At 44.2% G+C, this 20993-nt stretch overlaps 1 protein-coding gene and 1 long non-coding RNA gene across 3 annotated transcripts in view; one reads left to right on the forward strand and one right to left on the reverse strand.

The window, feature by feature from the left end:
• Positions 1-20993, reverse strand: part of TMEM39A (transmembrane protein 39A) — a 169031-nt gene that overhangs the window by 31058 nt on the left and 116980 nt on the right. For both annotated transcript variants that reach the window (XM_069202767.1, XM_069202768.1), the window contains exon 4: positions 6175-6258. In XM_069202767.1, the coding sequence (XP_069058868.1) occupies positions 6175-6258 (84 nt within the window). The remainder of the gene's footprint in view (positions 1-6174; positions 6259-20993) is intronic.
• LOC138248829 (uncharacterized) overlaps positions 1-20993 on the forward strand; it is a 72817-nt gene that overhangs the window by 16977 nt on the left and 34847 nt on the right. The window lies entirely within an intron of this gene.

The following is a 20993-nucleotide window of genomic DNA, read 5'->3' on the forward strand; positions in this document are numbered from 1 at the left end:
TGAGCTGAGCTAGACACCCGAGTCCTGCCTATCAACTACTTGCAGGTGCCACCAGGTGAATGATGTCACAACAGATCTTAAAACCCCAGCTGACATCATCAAACAAAGCCATGTTCTACAACAACTATTGATGATGACTTTTAGGAGATGCTGACTGACAAAAACCTTTCAAGATTCCAATCTACTATCCAATGTAGCCAAGCAACACATCACCAAGACCCATAAAGGCGTTTGAAAAACAGATGGACGTGGTAATTTTTTAAAGGAGGGGGTGGTGGTGGTGGTCTGTCTTTACGGTTTATATGGCCAGCAGGTCTCACAGGAAGTGGAATATCCTCATTGTTGCACTCTCACTCAATTGTAAATGAAAAGGGCACTAGAATAATTCAAACTTGTGTCATTTGAGACATTGCATGAGGATCACTAGCATACCAATAAGGCAGGTTTCCCGCTGCGTGACTTGACCAGGGCTACCACAATGAAGACTGGGGATTTTTATTCATGCACCTGATATGGCAGGGCATCCATTAAGAGGGCTCAGTGGGACTCACAGATTTTTCTCTGACGCAACTGAGATCCAAGGAATTTAGTGTATATATGAAAAGGATTTTTACATCTTCATTTGAACTTTGTGCTACTCAATTTATTGCTGAATCTGTTCTGTGTAGGTAGGAGCCAAGACTAGTACATAAGATACTCGCGAAGTTGGATACAAATGGTTGTTGGATGATAGATACAATGAAATTTAGGTTTGATTTCACTCTCCTGCTAATATGAAGGAGGAGTAAATGTTAAGTATGGGCTTGATTGTTTGGATATTTCTGTAGGTTTGTGTTTTCCTTTAAATAGGCTTAGGTAACTACTTTTATTTTATTTTTTTAACTTTCTATATATATATACATTTTTTTTAGACATATAGGGCCTCATTAAGTGTGTGGCGGTTGGAGGACCACCACACTCGCGTTAACGGTCGGACCGCCGCACTCTGGGTGGTCAGACCGCTCAATTATTATGACCCTGGCTGCAGGACCTGCCAGGGGACCGCCGTCCCTCCTGGGAAAATTGTTCCCGATGGGCTGACGGCGGTCTTGGTTGTAGTCAGCCAGGCCAACACTTAACTCATCACCACCTGGCTGATTACAACCTTGTTCTCTGCCAGCCTTTTCCGGGTGGTTTTCCCCTGGTGGAGAAGAAGTGCAGGGGGGCCCCCCGCCCAGCACCCTCGGATTGCGCACCGTCTGCTTTGGGCATTCCGAGGGTGCTGGTCGGCCCACTCTGTGCTACGAGATAGCACTCGCCTCCTTTATTGGAGCTGAGTGCCATCCTGTAGCACGGTTCCCGCCAGTCTGACCAGCGGGAACACTTTATTGCAATGTTTCCGTCGGTCTGACGGGCGGGAACATTGTAATAGGGCAGGGGGGCGCCACCGGCATTCCAGTGGCATCCCCCACGTGGGTTTGGAGGTCCCGCGTTGGGACCGCCAAACTCGTAAGGCCATTAGTCTTTTTTTAAGGCACTTCCTACTCTTATTGGTTAGAATGCAGTGACAATTCAGGAGTTGATAATTCTGTGGAAAGTTTAAACAATTCTTGTTCTTTTCTTTCATTTTAATTTGCTCATGCTCACTTTAGATTCTGGTATGTGTACAAGAAATGATAAATCTAGTAACAAGTAATGCGATGTTGTACTAGCATACACACTTATGGGTGGCAATATTGTAATGGGCTTCCTACTGCGGCATTGCCTTCATGCTGCATGACACATGCAGATCTGCATTACAAAGTATACCTGCATCATCTTAGCCACTCTCTACAACTGTAAAGGTGTAGGATATCCTCTCCTCCAAATGTATCTTTTTCATGAAGTTTGGTCTTTTTTCACTGCCAGACAATAAGGATAAATGAGCACACAGTTTGACTGCAGATGTCTGAAAGGCTTATTGTTACTGTAGGAAGCTGGCCTGGTGTGTGGCGAGCACCTATGGTGTTATCACCTTATATCAGGTCCAGGTATCCCCCATTAGGGAAGTGTAGGCCGTGTCTTGGAAGCCAGGGCTCTCTGGAGGTAGCTGTGGTTGAGCAGCCAAGACTTAGCTAGGAGACATGCAAAGCTTATGCAATACCACTATAGTCACACAGCACTAACACACCTGAAAGAACCACACAGTGTTACAAAAATAAAGGTACTTTATTATGGTAACACCAATACAAGAATACTGAATAGGCAAGTGGAGGTAAGTAAACACGCTATTATATACACCTTAGCAATCAGTAAATAACATAGAAAGCAATAGGCATTGGTAAAACCAACAGCAAATAGTGAGGGCCCTAGGGGAGGGCCAAACCATATACTAAAAAAAAGTGGAATGCTAAAGGTAGTCCCCTACCCAAGGAAGTTGAATCGGTGGAAGGGAGCTGGAGGAATTAGGAACCCCAAAAGGTGAGAACCAGAGTGGCCCCTAGTGACCAGGAGAGCAGAGGTAAGTAACTGGTTTTCCCCAAAAAACAACAGGAGGACTTTGGAAAAGGATTGTGCAAGACGCAAACAAGATTGGAAGAACCTGAAGGTGAATTCTGACAGGAGAGGACCTGCAAAGGAAGAGAACCAAGACCAGTTTGAGTTGGAGTGTCCGGTGTTGGCAGGAGCCACGACCCACCCTTCTGTGGATGTAGGACCAGGTCGACGGCGGATGAAGAAGGTCAGCAGTGAAGCTCAGGAGCCGAAGAGGAGTCCCAGGAGTGATGCAAGTGATGTCCCACGTCGGCGATCGGGAGGCAGTCGGTCAGTGGTGTTGGAAAACCACCAACAAGCTTTGGCAAATGCAAGAGTCGAAGAAGGTGGTTTTGCAAGTCTGAAGAGGACCATTATGGTCCAGGGGTTCAACCCAAGGAGGGGAGTCCGGGGTGACCCTCAGCAGCTGGGAGAGTCACAACAAGAGGAGGCAACGCCCACAAGCAACCCACTGGAAGCAGGCACAGGAATCGCAGTGAAGCCCACTCAGCACGCCTGGAGGAGTGTCCCACGTCGCTGGAGCAGCAGGCAGGAGACTGGGCTTTGCAGGAGGAAGTGCTGTGGGCCAGGGCTACACAGAGCCTGAAGATCCTTTGGAGGAGGAACAAACAAGCCTTGGTAGCTGCAAGAGTTGTGGTGAAAAGGGGTAATATCCTGCAAGGAGAGGCAAGGGCATACTGTTTCCCAAGTTGGACATCTGGTAGAGAGGACCAAGGGGACCACTCCAGACTACCACCTGTGATGTAGGAGCCACGCAATTCCGGAGAAAAAAAGATCCACGCAGCCGGGTGTCGTTGCAGTTGGTGCCCGCGGATGCAGGGGAGTGACTCCTTCACTCCAAGGGAGAGTCCTTCTTATTTCTTGTGCAGGCTAAATACTCGTCGCCCTCAGAGGATGCACAGCCGGGGAAATGTTGCAGCTGCTGGAAGGAGACGGAGAAACAGTGTTGCAGAGCGGAGTCATCGCTAGAGTTGCAGATTGTCAGTTTCGGGAGGGTCCAGTTGCAGTCCAGTGGCCAGAAGATGAAGTAAACGATGCAGAGGAGTCCTGCTGAAATCTTGCACGTCGAATCTGAGGACACACCCAAGAGGAAGACCCTAAATAGCCCAGGAAGTGGCACTGGTCATCCAGCACGGTGACCACCTATCAGGAGGGGGCTGTGACGTCACCTACCTGACCTGGCCACTCTGATGCTCCCAGGGACCTCTTCCTCCCTTGGATTCAAGATGGTAGAATCAAGTGGCCAGCTGGAGGATCTCTGGGCACCACCTCTAGGGTGGTAATGGACATGGGAGTGGTCACTCCCCTTTCCTTTGTCCAGTTTCACGCCAAAGCAGGGACCGGGGGTCCCTGGACTGGTGCAAACCGGTTTATGCAAGAAGGACATCAAATGTGCCTTTCAAAGCACACACACTGGTGGCTTGGGGAGGCTAGCCATGTAACACCCATTTACAATAGAGAGGGTGTTACCGCCCTTTCCCACAGGAAATCCTTTGTTCTGCCTTCCTCTGCCTGAACTAGTCAAGCAGCAGGAGGGCAGAAACCTGTCTCAGGGCTGGCAGCAGCGCGGGCTGCCCGGAAAACCCCAGATGACAGGTGGAGCAATGCTGGGGGTCCTCTAAGAGACCCCAGAGTGCATGGAATCATACAACCAATAATGGCAATAGAACTGGGGTATGATTCCGACACGTTTGAAACAAAACAAGCCCAGGTTCAGAGTTATCATTATGTAGCTGGGCACAGGTAACCTGTGTCCAGTATATGGATAAAATGGCTTTCCAGCACTTACGAAGTCCAGTGCAATGGAGATGAAGTTTGTAGGGGCAACCTTGCTGATGCAGGGGTGCCCTCACACACAGGTACTTGCACCCTGCCCTCTGGGCTAGGGGGGCTTACCACAGGGGTGACTTACAGTGACCTGTAGTGAAAGGGTGCATGCCCCTTTTCACACAGACTGCAATGGCAGGCCTGAAGACATATTTTGTATGGGCTCCCATGGGTGGCACAATACATGCTTCAGTCAATGGGGAACCCGTAGTGCCCCAAGGCCCAAGGCACATAAGAACCATATACTAGGGACTTATATGGGGGCACCAGTATGCCAATAGTGGGGTGTGTAAAGTCCTAAGCAACCACATTTAGAGGGAGACAGCACAATCGCTGGGGTCCTGGTTAGTAGGATCCCATTGAAAACAGTCAAGACACACTGACAGCAGGCAAAAAGCGGGGGTAACCATGCCAAAAAGGGCACTTTCCTACGGTTACCAATTCATTAAAATACACAACATTTGTGCTTTGGCACCACCATGATCTTACTGACTAGAAGATTCATCATTCCACCTTCCAGAGAGTGACTCTATTGCAGGGGTCTCCAACAAGTACTGGCAGCTCGCCAGCAATCTTGAAGTAGCTCCCTGAAGTGCACCCCAGAACAATACTGAGAAGGTCTACAACAGCCTTACTGAAAACGTAAGAACACACTCTGAGTGCGTTAACCAAAAATGGAGCTTACATATTTGATGGAAAACCATGTATTTTGAGAACTGTGTTTTAAAGCAAAATGAGTAAAAATCCAAAACAGATTTAAACTACCCTTTGAATGATAGTCCATTCCAGGCTGTAGAGATGTATAGCTTTTACAATTTCCTGCGTGGCAGTGGGCACTTACTGTTGTGCCTCTTATTTAAATAGTCATGTGAAGGCATTTTATTATGATAAAGTTTTCCTGACGCTGCTGTTAGTAATGCTGTCTTATGAGTTAGGGTGGTTGGTGTTCTACTACTACATTTTAAATATCAACCAGCCAATATATGTTATATATTATCCAGAAAATAGACTACAAGAATATCATAAAAGTAAGTATAAAAAAAGGTAAGTATGGTTTTATTTAAGTTATTAAGTCCACACCAATTTTTCTTGATTGTAAGTGGGTGAGGTTACTGAATAGTAAATATATACATACTTGTATACTTACCTTCATTATACTGTATTAGTCAATATTCTGCATATGATATTTTGGCATCATTCAATATTGTGAAATACATCTGGGTAGCCACTATTTGTAATCGTGAAAGGTGTGTCCACTACTGAGATTGTCTCTGACATGGTCACCACTGCAACTGTCAAAGTCAGAAGCTCAGGGCTATTTTTGTCGATCAGAAGTAGCTCTCGATACAGAAAAGGTTGGAGACGCCTGATCTATTGGGATGCACAAGAGTCTATTTTACAGCTGAAAAATAATCTCAGTCACCACACTGTCACATTATTTGTTTACCCTCTAAATGCATTATATACCATCTCTTGCTATTTTTCCTACGCCACTGACAAAGCCAATAGTGCAGTCTTTAACTTGATAAACAGCATTTGTACATATAATATATGTACACAGCATCTGACAATGAATGTTTTGTTGTGCTGGCACATTTAAAAGAGACTTATAGGCTTTTCCAATACTTGCTACATTAAGTTACATTTATTTGACAAGATGCCATAAAAGATTAACAGCCACAAAACAACTACATATTAAAGATCATAGCTGGCGCACATGCTCTCAAAATGTGCTCAATGAAGCCAAAGTAAGCTAAGGCATTAACATGGAAGCCCAAGTGGGTAAATATGACAATAAAAAGGCGGACATTAAAAGGGGCTGTATAAATTCTTTACCTCTGAAATGAGGGCCCACACCAACCTTCGTGCCAGCATGACTGTGATAAATGCTGCCAAGTGATAGTCTATCAGGTGAAAGTTCTGAAAGACGTAGGAGAGAGAAAATATATTAAAACAAGATAAGATCCACTGGTGCCCCACAAAACACATAGAATTATAAGTCTTGCATGTACAAAGAAGCATGCAGGCCACTGGTACTTCTACAGTTCTGGCTTTCCTCATGATGGAGGCACAATGAACAGTGTGAACATGCCTGAAGACATTCCAGATTGTTTTGTAGATACACAGATAGATGCATTCACACGAATACTTCAGTACAATAATAATTTTCAATCTGGTCCTTTGACCACCAATCCAAATTGCAATTAACATTTAAAAACACAAAAAATGCTGTCTCTCCTTAATGCACAGTTACTTACACTCCATCATTTTGAATCATTTAATGCTGATTTAAGTCTCTTAGGGCTTGCTGTGATGTACTACTGCCGGTCACAGAGGGCATTATAAGAAAGTCCAACACACTCGACTTGCAGCTTGGGTGGGTGCCATTTTATTTTGTACTTCCGTATTTAGTTCATCTTTATCCAATTTTTTTTTTTTTAAATGTACATTTAATTTAAATACTGAGAATTAATCTTCAAAATGCACTCATTGTTTAATCTGAAAATTAAATACAAGTTTTTCAATTTCACAATGTATTTCAATTTCTTACATATATTATTTTCTTAATTCTATTCGCTTAACAGACAAAAAGGGAACAACTATTAAATTCCAAGTTATGGATCTAATCAGTGAAAAGCATCATTAGCCACTCTACCTGAAACCGTTTGGATTGAGCGCTCTGTGTCCCAAGCCAAACTAAAAGCCTCCCCGCTATTACATGCTTCCTCTTCCTATTACAATCCTATTGTGTTCTATTAGTCTAATCCATTTAGCTCCTCTGGAGGCTAGCTATGTGCGGTAAGTGTCCACTTGAATACTCTGGTCCACTAAATAGCTTTCAGTTGCCAGCACCTACCAAGAGACTGCACTTATAAGCAGTTTGCTCTGCCTACTACTCCTTAGAGTTATATTGTACCATAATGCATGGGAGGCTGTAATCTCCTTATGAAGGACCATCATTATGCTTCTGAAATCAGAAAGCACCTGTAATAAGAAAATAATATCACTACAAGCAAGCAGAAAAATATTACAGGTTACATTCTACCACAAAAACATGAGAGGGGGAATAATAGCATATTCAGGGAGTTAGTAACAAGGAATGAGTGTGTGGCCATAAAGAATTTTGGTCAGGCAGAATAAGGCCGGAAATAAAAAGAGTGCTAAACAGAACAGAAACACCATATAATTTCAAATCCGGTAGAGATCAGAGATTATAAAAATTCTATGAAATACTATGGGGAATAAAAAGTGAAAATGGGTCCAAAAGACATAAGATCAGACAATCCTGAAGAGAAACACTGCTCCCTCAAGCTCTTTAACCCTGCTATATTGCAAAACCCTAATAATGGTGGAGCTGCTCTCGCTACAACAGTGAAACACAGCAGAACTGGATAGCAGCCTGGGGAAACTTTATGTGCCTTCTACACAGTTTAGTATTGTGTTTCTTTAGGAGATGTGTTTCTGCATTCTTTAATAAAAACAAAAACACAATGATATTGTTTATGTGATACAGCCTTATTATAGCGTACAGTATTTTCATGAAACATGTTTTGATTACTCCACCTCTAACTTCCAAAGAAAATGTTCAAACATACTTCATTCTTTGTAGGTGGGTCCATCTGAAGTAATGTATTTCTTCCTCTCACTACCCCAGGTCTTTCAATCAGTCACCTTCCTTTGCTTGTAGCTATTTTCCAACCCACTTTATAACACAGACCTTCATATTCAATAGTTCTAATTGACTTACTATTATTATTATTAACAATAATAACAATATCAATAATAATAATACCTGCCAAATTTAAAGGGAAATGCTTAGGTGATGGGTCATAGTCAGATGAAGTTAAGGGTAGAAGGGCTTTGGGGCATCCCTCAGTCTGTGGTTGGTGGGCATCCCTCAATCTGTGGTTGGTGCCCAAGAGTCTGGACAGAACAGGGTTAGGAGTAGAAATGTCTTGATTTACACTGTATTATTATACTTTGTAATGGGAGTACTTGCCCACCAGTTTTATGGTGGTGCTAAACACCAACTTTTGGCTCACCCTGAGAATATCCCTTGCCTCCTAACCAAGTACTAATTTGACGACACAGGAGCGTCTCAGTGCACAGCAGTAAACCTGGCAGCTCACCGGGATTTTGGGCACCTAGATGGAATGTCACTTGGTGGTCAGGCCCTAAAGTGTGAGAACTTTTGGGATGTCCCTAGTGGCTGTCTTAACGATAACATTATAAGCACCAGGTACAGCAACAATGGTTGAAGTGAGCATAATGAAATATCAGGAACAAATTGTTAATTTATAGGACTATGGATTTGTGCTCTCAATTTGATACTTCGGGATGAAAAAGAACCCTCCACGCTTTACTAAGGTAAGACACATAGTTGGATGTAGACATGTTGGGTAAGCGTGATACCTCCAAAAATCAGATTAGCCTAACAGGAATATTCGTAAGGACTGGTTGACAAAATCAAAGTTTTAAACTATTCTTCAGATACTAAGATCAACAGTAGAGAAAAAAGGCGGTTGGATGCAGAGTGAAAAGTATGTTAGAGGCTTTTGGCAGTTTATCTCAGTAGCGTAAACAGAGATTATTATCCGACCATAGCTGAAGACATGTAGGTATAACACACAGCAGAGCTACTATGGGGATTATGCATGTGTACATGCAGTAATCATACAGGCCAACTGTTGACTGCAGTCATGACATCGCAAGACTATCGTCTTCCAGAACTTGATGGCACCTATGACAACTTGTGAGATCTACAAGTGGTGTCACAATTGTTCTTCCTTTCACTTAAGGGCTGAGGGAATGTGAACGCCATTCCTGAAATTTTGGAAAATGGCTACCTTATTAACTATTTTAGAAAGGGGCCAAGAAATATTGCCTGAAATTATCACACGACGGCATTAACAGATCATGCTAGTAAAGATTTTACTACCTAAGCAATTACTTGATTTGTGAAACTGCAGCCCAGTTATAGGCAATTGTTTACTCTCCAGGGAGAGGATGTTGCGTTAACTGCCTGAGCTGCAGGAGCTGGGTTTGAATCTTGGCATTGGCTGATCATCCAGTGATTATGGGCAAATCACATAATCTCCCTGTGCCTACACTTCAGCGCCTTGAGACCCTCGCAAGTGATTTGCCACACTTTACAAATCCTTGGTGTATTTATTTGTTTACTGCACTATTCCTTTTGGGGAAAGATGCTCCACCACTCATAAGGCAGCATACTGGGAAACGGGCCCAGTAGCAACAGTGAAGAGAACTGCATCACTTTATGTCTTTGTAGAATTCTCCCCTGGCTTTGAAGGATGTACCGGGCAAGTCTATGGAAAAAGATTATTCTGGTTTGCTACCACCTTATTCGGGGCAAGTACAGGAATACTTGGAACAGCGTAAGGTGTGTCAGGAGAGTAATTTGCCAAAGGCAATTTACATGACTAGAGAGTCAGGCAAAGTCAAGTGCTGACCTCTCCATTGTTTCACCTATAGGTAGCTAGTTTGCCTACTATCTTCTTTGACGTACGTTAAATCTAAAACTGGGTGGGGTATCGTATGCGGTTCTCACTTGACCTCTTTAATATAGATCACATCCTACCGAGGTACGAAGTAGCTAAAATGATTTACAACATTAAGGCACATGGATCAACACTGTAGGAATTCACATCAACCCTAAATAGATCACTTTGGGAATGTATGCTAAAATATACTTGGGAAACTGGAGACATCAGTGCAGAATGTGTAGCCGAACTCAGCTATTTATGGGTGATTTTGTTTAAAAACTTAGTAGCCTTACTTGAACTTAACATTAGTGCCACAGCAGCAGTGTCTTGCATTATTTTATGACGCAAGGAAAGCAAAAGTAGGTAGGTGTCTGCCCCTGATGTAAGTGCAAAGCTGAGATTCATGAGAAATAAATAAGCAGATGGTTGAAATTCTCCTCTGGCGTATGGGGCTGGTTTTGGTATAGACTTGGATGGTTTAATCAAGGACTTATTAAGAGAATACATAGTATTACAATAAGAGAAACAAAACTTTGGCTAGTTGGTATCTCACTTATTTTGTTATACTGATTTGCCTAGCTAATGCAATAAATTGTGCGGATCAATTAAGTGTTTTTGTAGGAATCGTTTTTGGTGAACGATTGTTGGAAGGGCAAGGTAAACTCTGTTGTCTTTTCCATCTTTTCAGTAACAAAATGAAATGAAAGGTGGGTAGACACAGGCGGTCTTTTCTAAAGGCCGCCAAAGTCACGGGCGGTATGCTTGGCGCCCTATTATGACTTTTCGGCTGGGCCAAATGACGGAAACAGCATTTCTGCCCGCTGGCCCAGCGGAAAAGTCACAACAACATTGAAGCCGGCTCGGTGGCAATGCTAATGTGCAGCGGGTGCAGCAGCACCCGTTGCGCATTTCACTGCCCGTAATTCGGGCAGTGAAATGCATGATGGGGCTGTGCCTGGGGGCCCCTGCACTGCCCATGCCAAGTGCATGGGCAGTGCAGCCCCCCCCCCCGGGCACCCTGAGTCCCCCTTACCGCCAGCCTTTCCATGGCAGTGTTTACTGCCATGGAAAGGCTGGCGGATGGGGACTCATAATCCCCAGGGAAGCGCTGCCCTGGAGGATTACGACCACCAGGCTGCCACCTGGTGGTACCAGTATGACCGTGGCGCATGGCTGGTTGACACCACCAGCCTGTTGACGGTACTACTGTCACCGCCGGGGTCGTAATGACCCCCATAGTCTGTGGAGCTTTCTCTTTGAATCCTGCCCATACGACCTTACTTGAAACAAATACTTAATGAAAACAGAAAACACTCCCAAGCTAGCCTTAAGTGTGGCAGAACTGCACGGCACAAACAGTTGTCCCTCTTTGTGTCTGACACCGCTCCTCTCCAGACCCCAGTCCCTCGCACACTGAAAACTAGCGGTGCAGTTGAGGGAAACGTTATATTGAACTATTGAAAAGAGCTGTCTACGCCTTAAAAGTAAGAAACCATGCCCTGCTTCGTTATATCTAATGTAGCATCACTGAAGCTACAATCTTCCATGCCTGGAATTTTAATTTAGAGCTTTTTCCACAAATTTCATATTTTTAGAATGCACCTAATTGATCTTATGAGCATATCAGACCGAACGAAATGGTTACTTACCAGTAGGAGCTTTTTTTGCAGCTTGATAGTTTTCTGGATGCACATGCTGTTCATTATTCTGCCATCTAGTGGTTGGGTCGGGAATTGTCTTAATTGTTTTTCCTCTTGTGGGAGTCGTGGACCACCACTTGGCGGTATGTCCGTTGTGCGACATCAGACGTTTTCCAGGTACTTCCTGTGTGTAGTCACCGTCTTCAGATTCTTTTTCCGCCGTTCGGTCTGAAAGCAACAGAGGCACTCCAAAGGATTTCTAAAAGAAATTCGACCAAATCTCCAAAGTCTGCGAGAGGGACGACGACAAGAGGATCCTTCTCTTTTTTCCTCCCGATGAGCAACCCAGGTGGTACTAGCTACGTGGTCACAGAATGAAGGCAGGTAGGGATCATTGTAACACCCCCTTTAAATTTTGCCCCAACTGCCACCACAAGTTTGCCCATAGAGCTCCCCAGGAGGTCTGCAATCTCTGTCTCCTGAAAGCTCACCAAGATGAGGACTGCAAGACCTGTGCTGTGTTTGTACCCAAGGCTCTAAAGGTATATCAACGAGAGAAGCTGGAGCACTACACCACCATGGTCAGGACGCTGGTTTCATTAAAGGACCTCGGCCTATCAAGTGACAACAACGAAAACATTGAGGAAACGAAGACAGCTCATGGAGAAGAATCGGACATCAAGATCTCTGTCAGAGGACACTGAGAAAGAACACGCGCAGAAAAAAGGCGGCAAAGGATGCCCTAAAGAACAAGCCCATGGTAATGATACCACCAAAAGCCTCAGATCCGAAATCCTCGGACAATAGTTTTCCCAATTCTCTATTTCAGTATTACTTATGTTGTTATGTTTCTAGGCTTAATGGTGTTAAAACAGTGATGACATTTCTAAATCTGTTTTCACACAGGTTCTATAACTCTTGTTCATAGTGGTGCTTTTCATATTGAGTTTTAGATATTGAATGTAGTTTGTTTCTTTAGTACTCGAGGCAAAGACTGACTATAAAACATGAAATACCTTCAATTTCATATAATGAAGATACTGAAAGTCACATATAAGTTATACAGACTTATGAAGGCAGTTTTCCTATTGGCTTTATGCCTCTATAGCCCTTGATTATGAAGTGAAGGGGTCTGGCGGGGTGGTAACTCTACACTCAAACACCAGTACCATGGAGTAACACTCCTCCAGTACTGTGCAATTATGAGCGAATACCTATGGAGTAGGAAAAAACTGAGCAGGACCATTTCTACTGGGTGGAATTCTGCACGGTATTCCCATTTCCATGTGGATTAATGAGCATACTACCACCTGCGTAGAGCAATTTGTAAATGTGAGCAGGGGGAAGCAGGAAGGAAAGAAACTGGGCTGGCAGGAGGAGCATTTCATGCTCTTCCAGTGGTGGTAGGAGGGGTCGGCTGAGGCCCAGGACCGGGACTGAGCTGGCCTGCACTTCAAGGCAAGCCACATGCAATTTTAGTGGCCAGATTTTCCAGCTGGTAAAATCCAATCAGTTGTTCCCGCACCTGGATTTTCACTAGTTAATTTATGACTGAGCAGAGCGGAATTGAGAGCAATGCAATTTTCGCATAGGAATTCCACTCAGATCAACTCATAATCGGAACCTATCTGGTCCTGGAACTCTTTGGTGACTTGTAAAGTTCTGAATCGAAATGAGATACTTTGTATCAGTTGATTTTCTTCTGGTGAAGCACACTGTTCTGTAGAGTCGCTATTGCATGTAAAAACATTTCAGTAAAAGTAGGCCCGGTATTTGTGAAGAGCTAGCTTCTCTTTCAGGCACTTCCTTCTGCATTTCAGTGGCTGGCACAGTTATTTCCACACCCCTGGGGCAGGCTCTCATACAAGCTAACATGCAGAGAGCCAAAGACGCCACAAAATGATGATGATGATGATGACGCACTTCCTAGTCGCGTGGAGTCAAAATTGACCAAATATACCACAGTGCAACCTGACGCGCCACAATCCAATCGGTTCACACATATTTAGGTCCTCTAACATTAAACCTCAGAACACTAACTGGACTGGAGCGTTTCATCCATTGGCCACAGCACAAATTCTCTTCTCCATGGCCATGACGCATTCCTTTAGGTAACCAAATTTAAATTCAGTATGGTTTAACACATTATTTTTAAAATGTGTATATTTATCGAGGATGTACTCAGACAATACATTTTTTTAAAGATGGGTTTCTGGGCAGTCAAAACCTGCAAGACTATTTATGCAGCAAAGGATCCATTTTTAACTTGTATCAATTTTTAAAATAACACATCTATCAGATAAAAATAACTTTATATTATGACTAAAAAAATGAATATGGAGTCATTAAATTGAGCAACATACAAGACTGTCTGAAAGAATGCATATAGGGATGCAATAAGACAGTGGGGTTATGTTTTGTTAAATTTTGGGGTCACACTGATGGAAAGAGTAATTAACAATTAGGCCAATACAGCGGCTGACGCATTAGTTTAGGAGTCAAGCTTTGAACATAAACACTATAATTTTCCCATCCCAAAATGTCATGAGTGTTCGCACAGAAGTATGAAAACTGAACCACTGCTACACATGATCTAACTTTTAACCCATGTGTTGATGTCAGGCAAAACACTGTGCTCTGTTTGCAAACTTTTGACAATTTTCACTCATAGGAATTTTTACCAACATGAAAAATGGTTTTGAGAAAGAATATCTACGTAAAAACACTTTTGCAAGAGAACTTTTGCATTGCAGTTAGGAGTTTTCTGGAATTTTTCTTCCACAAACCCAATTTTAAGTGAGGTTTTCTCCCACTAAGTAGTTTTGTAAATCCTAAACACTGTTGGTAACGTCATGAATGACAGGCAAAGCCAGAAGCATCAACAGGTATCAACTACAAGCTGCTTAGGGCCAGGATTAGTTTAGCTGTCTTGAAGCTCCAATGTGACAGGGGGTCTACAGGCACCGAACCTTAGAGCATATTACTAGGCCTCCCAGCTTCAGAACTGTGTCCCTTGTTGCAGATCTGGACTATCACAGAGGTCTGGTAGCGGGTATCCAAGGGGAGGGGAGTGCCTACGTATATATGCAGCAATTGATCCCCTGGAATATGGAGTTATGCCCGAAACGCCCCTATTCATAAGAAACCGGAGAGGGAGTGTGAACCTACCCAGTCGTTGGGAAATTGATTTGAGGATGGAGGAATGATTTGATATGCGGCCTTCTGAGACAGGTGGAGAGTTGAGAGTGGATGCTTCTTGGCATATGCCAGATTATCAGTGGCGCTGCAACAGGCATGACCGGGATTCCCAGGAACCGGACACTCACATGTTGATCCAGACACTGCTGGGTATAGCTGGCACTGCAAAACTAATATCACAACTCTATACACTGCTGTTGCTGCGGACGGACACTCGGATGGTCACACCAAAAATGCAATGGGAAAGGGACATGGGAGAGGACATAGGGGTCCATGAATAGGGGAACATTATTGGTAAATGCAGACAGGTCACATGTAATGCTAGGAAAACTGATTCACTACAAATGTGTACACACCACAATGGCTACACAAACTAGATTCAACTAAATAGGAGATACGTCCGAAAGGCAGACCGACAGTGTGCACATGCATGGTGGGAGTGTTGGTGGATACAGGAATACTGGAAGGTGGTGGTCGCGGCACTGCATGACCTCACCAGGCTGACGCTGCGGTGCAACTGTGTTTACAGCTCCACTCCAAGCACACTAAAATCCAGGTCAAGGTGGTGGAGCTAGGACCGGTTGTGGCTAAGAAATGCATTGTGATAAAGTGGATCACAAGTAGACTCCCCGCTAGGCAGTGATGGACAAAGGAAATGGCCCACTGGGTGAGGCGGAGTACGGTGTGCGTCATAAGTTGACAACCAGGAATCCTGGCCAGCGAGGCCTTACGGAATGGGACATGGTGGCTATTGGTATCCAAAGGGCAATGGAAGATCCTGACGAGGAAACTGATCAGCAGCGCAAAATTAGATAGAGTGATTGGGGGGAGATGACTGATCTGACACGACTATGTGACATTGGCGATACCAGTGGCCGAGTGCGACTTAAGGAATGGTGACTGAAGTCACTTGGTGGTGGGGGGGGTGATAAGAGGGATGTTATGTAAAGAGATTTTAAACGTGCATGCTCCAGGTTAAATGATGAATAAAGCAATCACTCTTATTTTGGCACATTCTCAACAGAATAGGATTGTTGTAGGTCATCTAATAACGGTCAGAGAATACTTTGGCCAAAGGACAAATATCTGAAGGCGTCTCTTTTCCGTGTATATTTCTTATCTGGGAGGAAACTGAGTTTCAGTTAAGTAGCGCTGCACGTGGGAAAAGTGAAACCTTACTTCTGAGATTTCGTGTGCAGCAGAAGAATTTTTTTAGAAGTAAAAAACTAAAAGTTGACCCTAACAATGTTGCTGTCTTTTTAAAAAGGGAGGGTTGGTCTTGGCAGGACAGGGTACTAGTGTTGTGTGCTTGGAGGGGGTGAGATGCTGGGGGGAGGTGCTGCAGATTGTGGGAGGAGAGCAGTGACACACCTGAGCAAGGTCTAAAGATTTACTGCAACATTGTTACTGTCAGTAATTCTTCAATGAATACAGACACCCTCCAAATGCAGAGGTAACCTAACACCCCTGTAGAAATTACCTCTGTAAGTACTGAGAGCCTTATAACCGGAGGCTGGAGCCCGGATAAGAAGCATTTAGTGCCTCTTCCATCCAATGCCTTCCTGGTTTTCAAGGTTTGGTCCAAAGGGCTTCTGGAGAGTGGAGGCGGGATGCTGAAGCCACCAGCCCCTTCTGCAGCAACAGCTCCACCTTGTTCTAGAGCCTGTCACTGCAAGAGATGCCCATAGTCCTCACTGCTTCCACCGCCGGTCCCACAGCTCAAGAATGACCCACTCCTGGATCCCACTCACTGCTGCTCAGATCTACACCAGCCTGCGTGTGTGTGAACAGCAAAGAGTGCAAGGAAACAGGTGGCACCTTCACTGTTAGTACCCCAGAAGGAGAAGGAATTTATCCCCAAGGCCTCCTACTTCTAATATTATCAGAAACTAAACAGCAGCAGAACACTGTCAGATAATATGGGAAAAGAGGGGATTTTCAGAGCGATTTCATAATGACTTTTACGATTATTTAAAATTAACAACTTTAGACTAATGGGAAAATGTCAGGTGGGATCTAAATGCAAAATAATGGGAACTAGGAAAAGATAGACTCCATCATTTACCTGGTAGAAAGCGTGTAAGTGTGCGCTCATTCTTTCCACGATCATTGCCAATACAATGTGGATAACGTTACCTGGAAGAACAAAACACTACCAGGATATAAACAAATTTCCCTTGACTTAAGCCTCCACAGAACGCTGTGCATATGGAGTTCTTCGTACTACGCCACTGGCTTCATTTCGAACCATGCGAAGCACGACTGTCGCCTATATTTCTGTCCAAGAGAGTCGGTGGTGTCAGCTGGCCCATGGCTATTCCCACCTAGAATCCAGCGGCTTGAAAACACAAGCACTGGCAAAGCCAATAGATGTTGCCTATGCATATTCATTAGCTTTGTAATTTTATGTTGCCATGTTGCACAGCAGCTGCTGTGCAACCTGGCTAACGGTAAACAAAAGAAAAGAGCCATGATGCTATCAACAATGGCCGAGTCATAGCGCTTGTTTTTTTTAATTTTGACTTTCAGCCATGTTGTACAACAGTTGCTGTGCGACGTTTCAAAGTTATTTTAAAAAAGCACTACGATGCGGCAATACTCTGCGTCACAGCATATATATATATTTTTTTTTTAACTTTCAACCATGTACCACACAGCAGCTGCTGTACAACATAACTGAAATTACAAAACAAACACACCGTGATTCAGCCAGCACAGCTTACATCATACCGTTCTTTTTTTTGTGCTGGCAAGTGGACAAGGGGCAACAGAAAGGGAGGGACGAAGGGTGGCTGGGTGCAACACTGACAAAAGAGAGGTGGGAAAAGGAACAAATGATACCTGAATCACAGTATGAGCAGTGGACAAGCACCAATTAAGTTGAGTCAATCTGTGCTTGGCCCGTGCTTCACAAAAAGTAAAAAGCGAAGTTTGGCCCACGCTGGCCAATAGACGGCACCAAAGAGGAGTTACAAAGAATCCAACTAATGAAAAGCAAAGAGCGGGCGGAAGCCCCCTTGTTTTATGCAATGGTCTTGCACGCAAGAGCACACGTGCGAACTGCGCATGCGTTGTTGCACACAAGACCTAATGGCAGAGATTCTCTGGATGGGGATACATGCCAATCACTGAGCGCAAGTCAAAGAGGAGGTCCCTTAATTCAAGATATACCAGGGAGGCCAGGTGGAGACAGAGGCATAGGTTCCGGTGGGGGTGTTTGGAGCTGAAGCTATGCCCCTGCCTTTCTCACCTCACGTTTTGGTGTGTAGATCCTCAGCCAGGTCTACTATTTTGGTGTCAGTTTGTTTCATTGTGTGCCAAGAATGAAAGACAAAACAGTGACCTTTGATATTAGAGAGAGAGAGAGAGAAAGAGAGAGAGAAAGAGAGAGAGAAAGAGAGAGAGAAAGAGAGAGAGAGAGAGAGAGAGAGAGAGAGAGAGAGAGAGAGAGAGAGAGAGAGAGAGAGAGAGAGAGAGAGAGAGAATTTCAAAATGTGAAACCAGATAACCTGAAATAAATACCGCCTTCCCTGCTTGTCTGAATTGTGTGATCCTAGGCATTAACACAGCCCTCCTCGAATTGCAAATTGACCTTATAACATGGGGTTATGAGTTACTTGATAAAATGATTTGTAAAAGACGAGGATTCGAAATATGTACGTCAATTCACCAAAATGTCAGGGGTAGCAGAAGTGACATCACATGCCATTTGACCTTTACTTTTACTCACACACATACTTACACACATACACACTTTTACGCATCCACACATACACACAATCTCTCACATAAACAAACTCTCACCCGCAAGCACGCACACACCATACATTTAAAAGTATGTTTACTTACCTCAGATGCCAGTGAGGGTCATATTCCAGCCAATTGTACTCCATTTCTTATTACACTAATAGTGAATAATATATCATTCACTATTAGTATAATGAAACACTGACAGAAAACAAAGAAAATGGAGCTCCCTTTAGCTCCAACTGATGTCTGCAAGGAAGGGCTGCGCCTGTGCTCCTGGTACTAATTTTGTTACCTCTCATGCCAGGGGGGTAGCCAAGGGTGTGCCAGGGGTTGCAAGGGGCAAGGCAGGGGTCACAGCTGCGACCCCTAAAGAACGTCCGTGCCCTTCCCACATGTGCTGATTTGAAAACTTTATCATTAAGGCTTCTTGTAGCAGAGACGAAGAAGAGTGTGAGCAGTGAAAATACATTTAAAGTAAGCGATCCCATGGCAGGGACTCCAGCCCATTGTGTTGTATGTAAACGTAGTCATGAGTTCCCATGGAGAACTACCACGCCCAGGTGGGACAGGCAGAGGCATAACTTTAGCAGGGGGTGTTCCGGGGTGGCACATCCTCAAATGAATTCTTGGCTTATGGTTGTCTGTGTCAGTTTTTCTTGTCATTCTCATCTGAGAGGTTTTAACTTGTTCATTTTTTGGACCAGTATCTTAAGTATAGTAACTAGTTGACCGAAAAAGTGACGAATCTGCACCCCTTAAAGGATGCAAATTTACTACTTTTTTGAATTCACAAATATTGGTAGTAGTAGGCTCGGAAAGCTGTACCAGTTGCAAGTTTCCAGGAACACAACCCAAACTGATGGGATGAATGCCTGCAAATAGTCTAGCCAGTGACGATAGTTCGGGCCGGCATTCCAACCCATCGTTTTTCACCCTCTGTGCCACACTAGACAAGGGCCCAACCGAATGCAAATCTGTACTGCCCCAGCACGCATGGAACATTCAATCCCAAATTTTTGTCCTCTCACCCCTCCACGCTGCAGCCCACTGCTTTTTTTAATGTGAAATTTAAGATCCCCACACCGCTGAATCTTACTAAGCTACACCCTGTGCCAAGCACATGCCAAGCTCCTCATAGAGGAGGCACAGAAAGGATCCAATGCCCGGGATAGTGTCCATGGGGGTTCTGGGGGGAGGGGGGCTATGAGGTGGAGGAAGAGCACAGGGGATCTAGAGGATCTATTTAAACACACCACTGACCCTCTCAGAGCTCATCCAGAGGGAATGTTGAACAGGTGGCGTGCCATTCTTCAGAGTATGACTTATCATAACAGTGCCTACTAATGCTGCCTAACACTTTTCAAAGCATCCGACTAAACAGGCTGTGCCTGCTGGATCTGCTGGTGAATGACTGAAACACATATCTGGCCCCCAGGAAACACATAGCACTTCATGCTTAAGTCGCTAACAACTCATCCAAGCGCTTTCCAACTATCCACAAGAGCACCACCAGACAAGGGAACCGTGCAAAAAAGCCACACCGATGGCAGCCAGGCGCAGTACATATACCAGTGACTGAAGCTTTTATGAAGCATAGAAATGACATAGGAGAAGACAGGTGCACAAACTGGAGCCTACATTAAAGGGAGCCTGCAAGTGATTTTACCATCTAGGGGATTAATGACCGCAGACAGATTTTTTAAATACGATATCACACCTGGAGACTCTGCTCCTTATGGTGTATCCATCAACTCAAGGGTCCTTGGTATTAACAAGGAAAGCGAACTCTACCAAAGAGCGAAACCCCCTAAACATGAAAGAAACTGTTGTAGAAGTTATAAACAATCCCTTTATCCCACACGGTGGCCTTTGTGGGAGTCGGAGCTCTGATAAGGGGGCAAACCCTATATGGAAAAGACGTGTGATGAAGACAACAGGAGGTGCCTATCTGGAAGGCACATTTGAAACCAAACAAAAAAAGTACTCTCAAAGTCAATAGGTCTGGCATTGGCTGCCATCCTTCTGGCGTTGTCAATTATTGTTTTGTTAATGGTTTTTTTTAAACTTAATTATTGGGGAAGCTGCAGGCTCACACCTATATTGAAGAAATGCCTAAAAACAAAAATATTTTGTCTCTCACACCCTGCCATGTTAGTCCATGGCACTGAAGGTATTTACTGTGTGTGAGGATGTGCACCGGGCACCTTTGTAAAAGAGCAGAATGTTGTCACGCACACTGAGGTTAGCCAATGGCTACAGTCGGTGGACCCATTGTCCCATGTTGTATGCTGTAAAGGGTGGAAGAAAAAAACCTAGTTGATAGCAACAGACCAGTACATGAAGATGACTGGCTCAAAACCAGGTGCAGAAATAAGGGGCCAGTTCTTGATGGGCAAGATAGTGTCCTACATTCCAGCTATTCACAAACAAACAAAGGCTTTCTAATGCACCCTTGGCTCTCAATTGGTAGCTTTGACCAAATTAAAGTCCTAATCCTGCCAGCCATGAAAGACACAGCACATAAAATGCAATTACGTATGAGAAAGCAGTACAAGTATACAAA

The sequence above is a fragment of the Pleurodeles waltl genome, chromosome 8, assembly GCF_031143425.1.
Source record: "Pleurodeles waltl isolate 20211129_DDA chromosome 8, aPleWal1.hap1.20221129, whole genome shotgun sequence".
NCBI classification, from domain to species: Eukaryota; Metazoa; Chordata; class Amphibia; order Caudata; family Salamandridae; genus Pleurodeles; species Pleurodeles waltl.